Source organism: Lacerta agilis, chromosome 13 (assembly GCF_009819535.1).
Source record: "Lacerta agilis isolate rLacAgi1 chromosome 13, rLacAgi1.pri, whole genome shotgun sequence".
NCBI classification, from domain to species: Eukaryota; Metazoa; Chordata; class Lepidosauria; order Squamata; family Lacertidae; genus Lacerta; species Lacerta agilis.
In genome coordinates this window covers 29,239,941-29,252,978 of record NC_046324.1, presented here as the reverse complement: position 1 = coordinate 29,252,978, position 13,038 = coordinate 29,239,941, and the positions used below count along the sequence as shown (strand labels likewise).

The 13,038-nt window shown below is 45.3% G+C and overlaps 1 protein-coding gene across 6 annotated transcripts in view; it reads left to right on the top strand.

The window, feature by feature from the left end:
- TSC2 (TSC complex subunit 2) overlaps window positions 1-13,038 on the top strand; it is a 48,972-nt gene that overhangs the window by 7,413 nt on the left and 28,521 nt on the right. For all 6 annotated transcript variants that reach the window (XM_033167471.1, XM_033167473.1, XM_033167470.1 and 3 more), the window contains exons 9-23: window positions 767-840; window positions 1,625-1,751; window positions 2,750-2,893; window positions 3,885-4,022; window positions 4,423-4,526; window positions 5,877-5,958; window positions 6,733-6,888; window positions 8,006-8,122; window positions 8,234-8,356; window positions 8,936-9,042; window positions 9,573-9,711; window positions 10,380-10,502; window positions 10,780-10,914; window positions 11,483-11,672; window positions 12,764-12,857. In XM_033167471.1, coding sequence (XP_033023362.1) covers window positions 767-840; window positions 1,625-1,751; window positions 2,750-2,893; window positions 3,885-4,022; window positions 4,423-4,526; window positions 5,877-5,958; window positions 6,733-6,888; window positions 8,006-8,122; window positions 8,234-8,356; window positions 8,936-9,042; window positions 9,573-9,711; window positions 10,380-10,502; window positions 10,780-10,914; window positions 11,483-11,672; window positions 12,764-12,857 — 1,853 coding nt within the window. The remainder of the gene's footprint in view (window positions 1-766; window positions 841-1,624; window positions 1,752-2,749; window positions 2,894-3,884; window positions 4,023-4,422; window positions 4,527-5,876; window positions 5,959-6,732; window positions 6,889-8,005; window positions 8,123-8,233; window positions 8,357-8,935; window positions 9,043-9,572; window positions 9,712-10,379; window positions 10,503-10,779; window positions 10,915-11,482; window positions 11,673-12,763; window positions 12,858-13,038) is intronic.

The window sequence follows — 13,038 nt, the reverse complement described above, 5'->3', positions numbered from 1 at the left end:
CTGTCCAGTGTCTCATCCAGGAGCACTTTCCCAGCACCTGCCACCTGATCAGGGAAGGACTGTATCTGAGTGGGTAGAGCACCATCTTTGCACACAGAATAATAAAATAGATTCATAGAACTGTAGAGTTGGAAGGTACCCCAGGGGTCATCTAGTCCAACCCCCTGCAATGCTGGAATCACAGCTAAAGAATGCTTGGCAGATGGTGATCAGACCTTTCTTTAAAACCTCCAGTGAAGGAGAGTCCACCACCTTCCCAGGTAGTCTGTTCCAGTGTTTCAATGGTTCTTAGCATCAAAAACGTCTGCCTTCTGTTGAGTCACAGAAGCATAGAATCACCGAGTTGCATAGTTGGAAGGGATCCCAAGGGTTATCTATTCCAACCCCAGGAAGTCAGTAACTGTTCCAGCTACCTGTCCCAAGGCTTCTGCATGCATTCACTGTGCTGAAAAACCAAAGGTGGCGTTTTGCACCAAGTTCATTCTTGCATTATCTTTTCCAAACTGTTAAACTTGATGATTCAATATCTTGCAACTAGAATTGTGCAAATCTTGTATAGATTCTTTATTTGTACTTCAGGGTTTTGTACCAGACTTTGCACTTTCCATAATTTTTCAGTGCATAATTTTTCTGCATTTCTTTGTTTTTTTTGTCAGTTTGTGTGTGTGTGTGTGTGTGTGTGCATGCATGTATGTATGTATGTATGGTCTGCAGAATTCTGAGGGCTTTGCCTCCGTTTAACAACATGCTTCTGTTTGTCCTTCAGCTCATGCGCAATCTGTTAGGAACTCACTTGGGGCACAGTGCCATTTACAACATGTGCCGGATCATGGAGGACAGGTACTTCTGTGCCGCCTGCTGAAACCTCTGCTTTCCCTGGGGCGGGAGCAAGCGCAAAGTTGGGTGCCACACTGGTACAAGAGAACTACTTTAATGCTGCCCGAAAGATTGTAGGGGTACAGGGGTTAGCCCTACTCTTGACATCCCAGAGCAGGCAGCTGGACTTGCAAGCTTTGCATGGAATGCTTTGAGACCAATGCTCAGTGGCGATTCACTGAGGAAGGCTTGGATAGGGCTGTCTTAGCAGCTATCCAGACACAGAGAAGAGCATGAGCTCTTGATATTTTCCCCCCAAGTCCTACTACAGGCAACTCCCCATTTACACAGGGGTTATGATCTGGGGCACCACATGTTTAAGTGAAATCGCGTGTATTGGGAACACAGCTGAAAAAGCCTGCAAATGCCACAATCACTCCCTCCAAACCTTGCTCAAACTCTCCGTAGGCCTCAGGTCGGTGCAAGGGCTCCTGGGTTTGCACTTGCAAAGGCTCGCAGGATTGCTAGATGTTGTTTTCGCACCATTTTTGCTGTTTCTTCACTCTTTTAGGGCCATTTTTGCTCCTTTTCGTGCCACTTGCAGGTTTGCAGCAATGCACGGCCATGTGTGACTTGAATGCGTGTAAATGGGGAGTTTCCTGTATATTGTCACCACTGTGGGAAGTTTTAGAAAGATGGCTCTGGGCAGGCCCCTCCCTCCCCCTTTCCCACTGCTACTGATTTAAGGAAGATCCTGAAGCCCAAGTTTGAGACCCACTAATCGTGGTCAAAATTCCCATGTTTGCAGGACCTACATGGTAGATGCCGCACTGCTGAGAGGGGCTGTGTTCTTCGTGGGCATGGCCTTGTGGGGAGCGCACAGGCTGCAGTCACTCAGGAATTCACCAACTTCAGTGCTGCCCTCCTTTCTGAAGGTAATTCTGAGCCCTTCGAACCAGGGTCATGCGGGTGATAGATGGTGGAGGTTTAGATTAAAATCCTGGCTCAGGTGTGAAGTTTGCTGGGTGACCTTGGGCTTATTACTGCCTCTTCGACTAACCTACCTCATAGGGTTGTTGTGAGAGGATCCCTGTACACTGCTCCTCGGAGAAAGGATAAAATGCATAAACAAATCTTGGAGAACGCGAATTCAGAGGGAACCTATGGGCTACTGAGCTGAAGCCCCTCTCCATAACGGTTGAAAAGATTGCTGTTTCTCTTGCTGTACAAAGCTTCACAAGCAGCAAGGATGGAGGTGTGTTGGAAGAAGCCAAAGATACCTGCAAGTCACAGCCTGCTATTTCATCTGGGACCACGCTGCCGTACAGCGTGGTTCAATTGCATCACTTACAGCCTTTTCGTTTTTGGCTGCAAATTGTCTATAGTGAGTTTGCCAGGACTCAGAAGTTCCTTTCTTTTCTTCTGAGTTGCAGCCTGAACTTTCTGATCTTGCTTGTGCACCTGAAGTCTCTCTGGCAGTTTTTACCACACACGTTATTAGTTTTGGATGGCAGGGTGCATAGCCTTCAGGCTAGTGGAATCCACCTTTTCACTATAAGCCATGAGGTGCATCACCTGAAGCCAGGTGCAAAATCATGGCTAAGGAAGGTGAACATAGAATTGCAAAGCCTGGGAACCCAACATTTCCTGATCTCAGCAGCCTAAATTAGGAGGGGGGGGGGAATACTTTTTGTTGTCGCTATTGTTACAACAGTTGGGAGTTGGAAACCATTTCTGCTCTCCGAATCACTTGGGAGGTCTCCCAGGAAAACTTGATCTCCCTTCTGATCACTCCAGTTGTGTGGCACCTAACATACTTTTCTGCTCGCTTCCTTCTTGAAGTGTCCTAGCCCAGTGGAACCAGCAAATGGGCTTTCTTCAGGTGGTCCCGGTATGTCAGTTCCTTACTTGGGGCTTTCTCTCCCCCTTCCAGGCCATGACGAGTCCTAATACCATTGTGTCTTATGAAATAGTCCTTTCCATCACAAGGCTGATCAAAAAATATGGGAAGGACCTCCAGGCAGTCACTTGGGACATCCTCCTGAATATCATCGAGCGGTTGCTCCAGCAGCTGGAGGTAAATGGGAAGCCCATTTTGTTTTATTTTTAAAACTGTTTTTTGCAAACGTAACAGAAAGAAGAGAACCACTACCAGCTGGCATTACAAATAAAAATATTCTGACTTAAACATATTAATATAGAAAGTCCATATGTCAAAATGGCATCCAAATGAGAGCAAAGATGATAAGCTATACTTTCAAGCACAGAAAGGGCAGTAAGATCTTCAGACTGCTGAATAGCAGATGATGGTGATGATAATAATGATAATAATGATATTTATACGCCGCTCATCTGACTGGGTTGAGTGCTTATTTTTCCAGCCTTGCAATAGCAGTCTCTGCAGCCACAAGGTCTCACAAAATCAATATTCGTTGTTCTAACACCATGGAATAGAATTTAAAGAGGCTATTTTGGATGTGTTCTGGGGGGAGGGGTGCAAAATGGCAGAGTTATTGCAGTAGGATTAAAGAAGGGTTTCACTTTCTTTAATTTCTAGCCTGCACCTGCCTGTTCTGTGTCTTTCCAAGCATCAATAAAGGATAGAGGCATAGGAGACTCTTTGACACTTATTTCCAAGTCAAAACATTCAGAGTCTCGTGGCACCTTAAAGACATCACAATTTTTTAAATGGCGTAAGCTTTTGTGGACTCGCCCACTTCATTACGTATATGAAGTGAAATCTTGGTTGGCAGATATATGGGGAAGAAAATTATAAGGTGGAAGTTGAATTACAATTAAATGTGATAATTAGAGCTTAAATCTATGTTACATAGGCACCCTTTTTATTGTAGCCAATTGGTGACATGGCTGAGATGATTGTATTAATACTTGTAGTGGGGCAGGGAACCATTGGCAAGAAACAGTCATTGATAACACAGATATTCCGGCATTGGTAACCTAATTCACACACATGTAGTGTGATAAAAGTTTTTTTCTCTTGATTTAGCCTGCAAGTGACTGCATTGAGATTCTCGGGGGCTAATCAAGTTGCGTTTTCTTCCTTTCAGACCTTGGAGAGCCAGGAGCTGAAATCCATTGTCCATGACTTGCTGACCACGGTGGAGGAGCTATGTGACCAGAATGACTTCCATGGCTCTAAGAAACATTACTTTGAGCTTGTGGAGAGATGTGCAAATCACAGACCTGTAAGGCATGGCAATGTTTGAGAAATTTCCTGTTGTTTTCTTTAGGACTTCCTTAAAGAGCACTCAGCGGAGGGGCACAGGGAACTAAAATCTTACCTTATGCAAGGGATGGGGGGGGGGGTGGATCCAGAACTGGTTTGCCCTCCAGGGGGGATTTTTTTGGGCAGGTGAGCAGGGCCACTCTGGTTTTAGACAAGGGCTATTCTCAGCCCTACCTGGACCTCCTGCATGCAAGGCAGATGCTCTGCCACTGAGCTACGGGACTTCTGCTGCCATTTAATCAACAGATAGTGTTGACAGTTCACCCTTTATATATGAGTAATCCTCAGTTTACAATCTTACTTTGTTGAACTTGGATTTTTTTTTTAAGTACTGGCCTGCCTTTCCTTTTGCTTAAAAGGAATCTTCTGTTCTGAACCTGATCACCTACCGAGCTCAGTCCATCCACCCCGCGAAGGACAGCTGGATCCAGAAGCTGCAGGGGCTGATGGACAGGTTCTTCAGGTAGGGACCCTGCAGCTCTTCCTGTGGCTCCTCTTCTCACATCTTTGACTTTCCACCCTCTGGATGCTGGTCACAATCCAGACGATGGGAGTCATTGAGAACAAAAGCTCTGAACTTCATGCTTAAATCCCATTGATTTATTACCATTTTTTGCGAATATTTCCCACCCCTGGCTGTGTAAAAGCATACTACATAAAAAATAAGACAGACACAACCAAACATAGGTATACATTTGCAACAGGTTTAGGCATCCTTCTATCACTTAAGGGTGCTCAGCTGTAATGAACCACATATCGTTGGTGGTCTTGAAATAAAAATTGAGGTGTTCACATGTGAGATAAAACTGAACTAGGTTACACCGGAGTTACTTTTTGGCCTCTGGCTTTTTCAGTCTATCAGTAAGTTTTCCTGTTAATTCAGTTGGCCAGACATTGGCATGTTGTCTTGTTTAAAGAAAGTCTAGACCCATTTCCCCCCAGTGTTTGCTTATTAATTGTCTTATTGGCACCATAGAATGTATTACCATGTCTTGTTGAGTCAGTTTGAGTTGCTTCCATCAAAGAAGAATAAAGCTACTAGTGGCATTGCTTCAATAGCATTACCCATAATCTTAGTTTCTGAGAATACTTCTTGCCAGAAGCTTTGGATAATAAAAACAGGACAACCATTGGGGTAAATAGGTTACAATGTCATTACGGCTTCTCCAACATATTTTACTCCTATAATTCATTAATGTTATTAGTGTTACTCCTGTCCTCATCATGAGTATTTATTGTGGTTATGGTCAAGGAATCCAAAATGAGACCAGAAATAAAACATACAGCTCACCAAAATATTAAATACAAAAAAGTGCAACATAGTAACAGCAGCTCAGTTAAATACAGATTACCTCAGGTAAGCCCCTGACTAATTGCTGTTTTATTTTCAGGTGCTTAATTGCATTCTTCTTCTCACTGCCACCAATAGATCTGGCCACTATTAGTGACATCCAATGAGATTTTATATCCCCGCAAATATTTAACATATAATTGGTTGTTTGACCAATCATTCGCTGACCTGCTGCAGCATGAAAATTACAAAATAACATGTTTCACAGATTCCACTTCCTGGTCTTTGAGATGGTAGCACATAAAATCTGTCCTGAGTAAAAGGCCTACGGTAGTTATGTGGACCTGCCTTTCCTTGGATTTCCATCAATTCCAGATTTGAGAAATTGGTTCTATCAGCAGGCAAAACTACTGAATACTGAGTTAATATTTGATGGAATCTTGTTCGTGAAATGCGTTTAAAATGGATGATTTGGGCTCCTCCTCCTTTTTGAAAACACCAATGTCCCTTTTTCCTCCTCAGGAATGAGACACGGAGTGCTGTTCGCATCAAAGTACTGCATGTTCTCTCTTTCGTCTTGAGTGTCAATAGGCAGATTTATGAGGTAGGTTTTCCTTTTCACTCTGGGAAATGTTCTTTGGGTGATGTCGGACACATGTTTAAGTCTGGCAGAAGGCCACTTCCTTGAACTTCTATCAAGATAGGAAAACAAAATGGCAGCAGAGGACAAAAAAAATGAGTTTTCAACCACAAAAACTATATTTTATGTATGCACATGCTGACAACTATGTTCAAATTCATCAGGTGAAATATGCCACTATTTAAAATTTTTAGTAGCTCTTCAGCTTCAAATGAGAATAGCATAAAACCTCCTCACACTAGGACAACATCCTAATAACTAAAACCAACCTTAAAAACGACACATTACTACCCTCCAATACCAATAATTATTATACTTTCCATGGGTCATGAATACAAGGAGCTAAATTTGTACATTTTTCTGTATGTTTCATTCCCTTGTATTTTCATTTCCTTATTTCTTACATGTTGTTGAACTATGTTTTGGATTAAATAAAATTCATTCCTTTGTTTGGCTTTTTGATATCCTCAGTTAAAGTGCTGTCTGGACCTTCCCCCAGCTTCCTGGCTTGCACCTTATCAATTTTATCTTCATTCTAGTGAATTTAAAATATTTCTATCCTGGTTTTTCATAAAACATACTCACCACACATTTACAGAAACAGTTGAAACCTACAGTGAAGAATTACTAATACAGTATTAGCACAACTGTCAAAATCAATGTTCCACCTCTTTCTTTTACCAGCCTCTTTAGGCCAGTCTGTCTTAGCCAGCTCACAAAAGTATTGTCCTGTTGCAGGAGGAGTTGATTAACCTGGTGGTCCTCTCCCAGCTGGCCCATATCCAAGAAGACAAAGACCACCAGGTCCGCAAACTGGCCACCCAGCTGCTGGTGGACCTGGCAGAAGGCTGCAACACCCACCACTTCAACAGCTTGCTGGATATCATAGAGAGGGTGAGGCAGCTGTGAGCTCAGCTCTTGGCTTTGGCAGCAGGAGCTGTGTCAAAAACAAGGGAAGAAATTTTGCTTTGGGGAGGGATTTGCACTATGAACTCGAGGAGCTTTGCTGGTTTGAATATCCTGTTTGGTTTTGCAAAGCTGAGTGTGTTTTTACAGTGGGGATGGCAGTATGTCAATTTCAGGTAATGATCTAAAGAGCTTTGCCGTTTAATCTTGCGTAGGCATCAACAGATGCTCTGTTTTGGATCAGGGTAGAAAGCTTCAATCAACAAATTATTTGTTTCTTCTGTGTTTCGTAGTCGTCAGGACAATGGCTTGGTTATGAAACCTACAAATATTAAAGTATTAAGATTTCCTGAAGTGTGGTTAGCAACTCCACTGAAATCTCTGAAAATGAAGAACCAGATGGAGTGTCACTGGGTGTTATGGACACAGCTAGCCACCTAACCAAGCTTGGCTATGCTGCAGCACATGTTGGTATATTCATGTGAAGTCTGATGAAAATGGAATCTCAGTCCTATTTTCGTGGACAAGACATAACAGCTATAAAATAGCTGATTGTCAGATCTAAAAACTCCTTTTGGGTTCACGAGCATGGAAAACCTCCAAAACAGCCTGTTGGTCCAGGCAAAGATACCATTTTGCTTCTTCTAGAGAGTTGCAGGCCTCATTCACACCATTTAAAGCTCTATAATGCTACTTTAAACAGTCCTGACTTCCCCCAAAGAATTCTGGGAGCTGTAGTTTGTTAAGAGTGCTGAGAGTTACTCGGAGGCCCCCACGAGCTGCAATTCCCAGCGTTCCCTGTGAATATGGATTGATTGCTAAACCACTCTGAGGATTGTTGCTCTGGGAGAGGAAGAGAGGTCTGCTAACAGCTCTCAGCACCATTAACAAACAACAGTTCCCAGGATCCTTTGCAGGAAGCCATGACAGTGGCATCGTAGTGCTTTAAATGTATGGGATGAATGTGGGTGCTGTTGCTTTGTATACTTTATGTAGCTCTGCTGTTGCCAGGGGTATTTATTCTTGCCATCCTAGCACTTTTTTGTAATCCTTATGTAATTGCGGCCCTCTGCAAAGCTTGTGTATGCTCTCTCTCCCTGAAAAGGTTGCTTCCCATTCCCTGCTGCCTCCCCCTGAACTGGAGGAAAGAGACTTGCTGTCTTACTCTGCTTCTTTAGAAGATGTGAAGACAGCAGTCCTGGGCCTCCTGGTCATTTTCCAGGTAAGTGACCAGGTTGTTGAGCCCCGGGGTGGTTTCCTCTTGTGCTTTTTAGTTTAAAAATAAATAAATTCTGGCTTTCCTCTTGACAACATCTTGCTTTCCTTCTTTCAGACAAAACTCTACAGTTTTCCCGCCAGCCATGCCACCCGCGTCTATGAGATGTTGATCCTCCACATTCAGCTCCACTATAAACACAGATACAGCCTCCCAGTCGCCAGCAGCATCCGGCTGCAGGTGAGGAATGTGTGCGCCTCTCAGTCCCACCTCCAAGCCAAAGGACTCCAAACCAAAGCATTTTTTTTCTGTCTGCTGGAGGAGGACATCCAGAGATAGGCAATTCTTCCCAGGAAGGGACTCCTATACCCTGCACATTCTGCTCAGTTGATTTTTTCCCTACCATTGCTGTGCTGGGTTTGGCAGAGCAAATGGTTCAGTTCAAAGTGCTCCTTCGTCTTTCTTGAATGCTCTGACCTGCTGGCAGGGGCAAAGGGGAGGAGCGGCATCTCATACAGTGCCTTGCAAGCCTTGCTGCCGCTACTGATTTCCCCACTCCTGCTGGTGGTAAATTGTGCCTGGCAAGTCGTGGCAAATGGCTTGCTTAGGTTAGGCCCCGTGGGCCACCAGTTCACTACCTTGGCCTGCAGAGCTGATGTCTCCGTCGCTCTTCTGCTCCTGTGGCACTCCCTGCTGCTTGAAGTGCAACTGTCTTTTAGAAACATTGCAGGACTGTTTGGCTTGGATTGAGATCTCTGAACCTGCCTTGGAGCATGCGGAGAATGCTTGGCTAATTATTTTTCTCTTGCTTATTTTTAGGTATTTGACTTCTTGCTCTCCCTTCGGGCCGACTCTCTCCACCGACTGGGCCTGGCTACCAAAGAAGGGCTCATGAGATTCAGCCCCTACTGCCTCTGCGATTTTTTGTAGGTTTTGTTTGATTGTAGCCACTGTTTCCCAAAAGTAATTCTGCTATGTTCTAACCTGAGGCTCCCTTGTACCATGCTGCCCAGAAATTGAAATCTCAGTTGGAGGCCCTCTTGGTGGGCCTAGCCTATTGCTCTGCAGTGGTGGCCCTTGTGCCTTTGGAAATCCCAGTAGATCTGCATTGGGCAGTGATACTTACTTCAGGGGTTTTGAAAGGCCTTAAAAGACCTATTTGTTTCAATTGGCCTTCCCATGAGTAAGCTTTCTCCCGTTTACTGGATTAAGGATAGTAGATTGGAAGATTTGAATGGGCTTCCATTCTTTTGAAGGGTTTTAGTAGTAATAATTTGTGTGTGTGTGTTGTAATGGGTTTTTATCGTACTTTGCACAGACAAGTGGCATATAAATATTTTAAAGATAAATAAAGCCACTTGGAACATGAGTTCTTCGTTGGGTAGTTGTCGGCTGTGCTTCTTCAAGATGCTACGGTCTGGCAGCAGGCTGATTTTTCCTCCTTCTTATGTCACAGGGAACCAGAGAAGAAACCTGCCGGCACCCTCTCCCCTCCTTCGGGAAGCCCCAGTGTGCCTCCCCAGAGCACGGCCATTCGTATGGGCCACTTACCTTACTCCCTTTTCTTTCAAGTCCTTCTTCAGTGCTTGAAGCAAGTGAGTGATGAACCAAAACCTGGTAATTGGATCCCAAGCTGCAGATCAGGGATGGGGAACTGGATGCGGCCCTCCAGGTCTCTCTGACCCTTGGGACTCTCCATAACCCATCCGTGGCTCTGCCTTCTTTGGTCTTTGGCCCTGCCCATCACTGGCATGCTGTTTTATTTTGAGAGTAGTGCCGTATGAAAGACATTGCACATAATGCTGAAGTGCATATGGAGCATTGCATATAAAACCTAGTCGTTTTTAGTGAGAACTAAAAATATAAGTCATGCTGGAAGGGTCTAGTTGCCAATCAGGAATGGGTATATATGGATGCTGCATTTATACCAGCCTACAACTCCCATCAGCCCCAGGCACCCCATGCCCATGCTTCCATCAGCCCCAGGGTCATGTGGCTGGGCTGGCTGGGGCTGATGGGAGTTTTAGGTCAAGGCATCAGGAGCACCACTCTGGGAAAGGTTGCTTATTGTAGCCATAGTACGTTGAGACTCTGATGGTTGCAGTAAACCAGCAGTCTCTTGGGCAGCTCTGCTTCCTGGAGATGGAGCCTGGCATTCCATCTGCCCAAAGAGTGTGATTTGCAGCCAGGCTGCAGTTCTTTCTATGCCACCCTTGAACTCGCCTGCTCCCCTGAGTGTCTCTTTCCTTTTTTTCCTTTGTAGGAGACAGACTGGAAGGTGTTGAAGCTGGTTCTGAACAAGTTACCGGAGTCTCTGCAGTATAAAGTGCTTTACTTAACATCCCCTTGCAACATTGACCAGCTGTCTTCTGCCCTCTGCTCTATGGTGAGAATCTGCCTTTTTATGACACCATCCGAGCATCCAATTGGGGCAACAAAAGTCCACATTAGGGAGCTTTTGATGGTTGCCCTACAATTGTGGCATGGGTTAGTGTCATGGGAGAGCTCTCCAGCGGAGAAGCCTGTTGCCGTTTGCTGAATATCTTGACTGCCATTCACAGTAAGGCCCTTGGGTGGGTTGCAACAATGGAGAACAGGAGTGGGTAACCTGTGGATTCCTCCCTTTGGATTCTGTAGCAGTGACTTTTTGTGTGTGCCGACAGCTTACAGACAAAAAGATGACTGAACGCCTGCGGGGCACCCCAGAAACTTTCTCCCGTAACGATTTGCATCTGGCTGTGGTTCCAGTGCTGACTACTTTGATCTTTTACCATAATCACCTGGACAAAAGCAAGCAGGTATTATTGCATGTGCTGAAACTGAGTGGGACGTGCTCAATGGGTGAGCCAGGAGAAGGACACTGCTGCCACATAAACAAATATGGCTTAACTTGAGCTTGGCATTCCTTGACTTGCAATTAGCTATTAAACAAGAAACAAAAAACTTGTAAGTCATCAATCTTTTCATGTGGCAGTGCCTATACTCTGGAGCTCCCTGCCTGTTGACACTAGGCAGGTGCCTTCACTGTGGTCCTTGCTTATTGCTTGAAACATATTTGCTTTGGCGGACCTATCCAAGCAATGTAGAATGTTGACATGTGTGATAATCCCTTTTTAGTTTACTGTTTATATATCTTTTAACTGGCTTTTACAATCATTTTAATGTAGGTGTTTTTTGGGGGGGCGGGGCAGGGACAAACCACTTGGAACTTTTATTATGATCAAGCTATGAATTTTGTTCATATAGTCATGTGTGAATTTTGTTAAATTAAAAGGAACACCCAGAGAGCCCTGCACCGAAGTGCCTGTAAACGCATCTGAACTGAATGCTTGGTAATGTTCCGTTTGTGTCTTTGCCTTCACCCAGCGGGAGATGGTGTATTGCCTGGAGCACGGCTTGATCTATCGCTGCGCCAACCAGTGTGTCGTGGCTCTCTCCATCTGCAGCGTTGAGATGCCAGATATCATCATCAAGGCCCTGCCTGTCCTGATAGTCAAGCTGACGCATATTTCAGCTACAGCTAACATGGCCATCCCCCTCCTGGAATTTCTTTCAAGTAAGTGTATGCATATTCCATTCTTGCTTTTCAGCGTGTGGATAACAGCTCAGGAGAGGAAGGGACCTTTGCTTTCCCTCTGTAGGTAGATTGGATGGCTGTAAAAGATGATTGGACAAGTCCATGGAGGATGGTAAGGCTATCCATGGCTACTAGCCATAACAGCTCTGCTCTGCCTCCATATTCAGAGGGAGCAATGCTTCCGAATACCAGTTGCTGGAAGCCACAGGAGGGGAAGAAGAAGAAGAGGAGGAGTTTGGATTTGTGCTCAGTTCCTGTTTGCGGTTTTTTCACAAGCATCTGGTTGGCCACTATGAGAACAGGATGCTGGACTAGATGAGCCACTGGCCTGATCCAGAAAGCTCTTCTTAGCTTCTTATTCGGTACAGTCAAAGTTTCATTCTGGAACTTTTTGAAAAGCAGCAGGCCCCCACCCCACCCCAGCTGTGCCACAGCATAAATCTGATTTAGAAAGCCTTCCAAATCCTCCATGTGTCTTGCTATGTAGTGTGAGAGGGATGGTGAGTAGTTTGGGGAAGCCAAGTCAGAAGCCCGCTGTGGTACATGGAGCTAGTTGTGTTCTTTGGATTTGGAGCAATGGTGGGGCTCTTTTAGCCCAAGGGCCACATTCTCTCCTGGGCAACCTCCTAGGGTCCAGGTGTCTGCGGTTGGTAGGCAGAGCAACAGGTGCTACTGATCTTTTGTGCAGTGGGTTATGCAAGAGGCTTTGTTGCAGTCCAAGGACATATTCCAGCCAGGCCAAAGCATCTGAAGCGGGATGCAGAGCAGCAGAGGTGGGTAAGCACCAGGGAGAGTCACAGGGCAGGATAGGGAGGGCCACATTTGGCCCCTAGGGTGGTGTTTCCCCACCCATGCTCTGGAGAGGCAGCCAGATCATAAGCACATGGCGGTGACCTCTGCGATTCACGCTGGAGAAACCTGTACCTGTGACGGAACAGTTTGGGCATGTTTTAACCATGCCCAAACCAGCCCCCCTGTAAACAAGGTGGCTCCCTGTGTGAAGTGGGTTTCTGCTAGCCATCCCATCTGCAGCCAGACTCTCTTACTGTTTCCTCTTTTCTCAATCCCAGCATTGGCCCGTCTGCCTGCCCTCTACAGGAATTTTGCAGCTGAACAGTACGCCAGCGTCTTTGCCATCTCCTTGCCCTACACAAACCCCTCCAAGTAAGTTGTGGTGGTTATTTTGGTGGGGGTGTTTTGTGGGATGTGCTGGCTGAGGCTGATGGGACTTGTAGTCCCAAAACATCTGGAGGCCACCAGGTGGGAAAGGCTGCTATAAGCTATAACCAAGGCAAAACTCCCTCCCATACGTCATCTGTCGTAACTGTTGTCCTCTCTGTTTCTG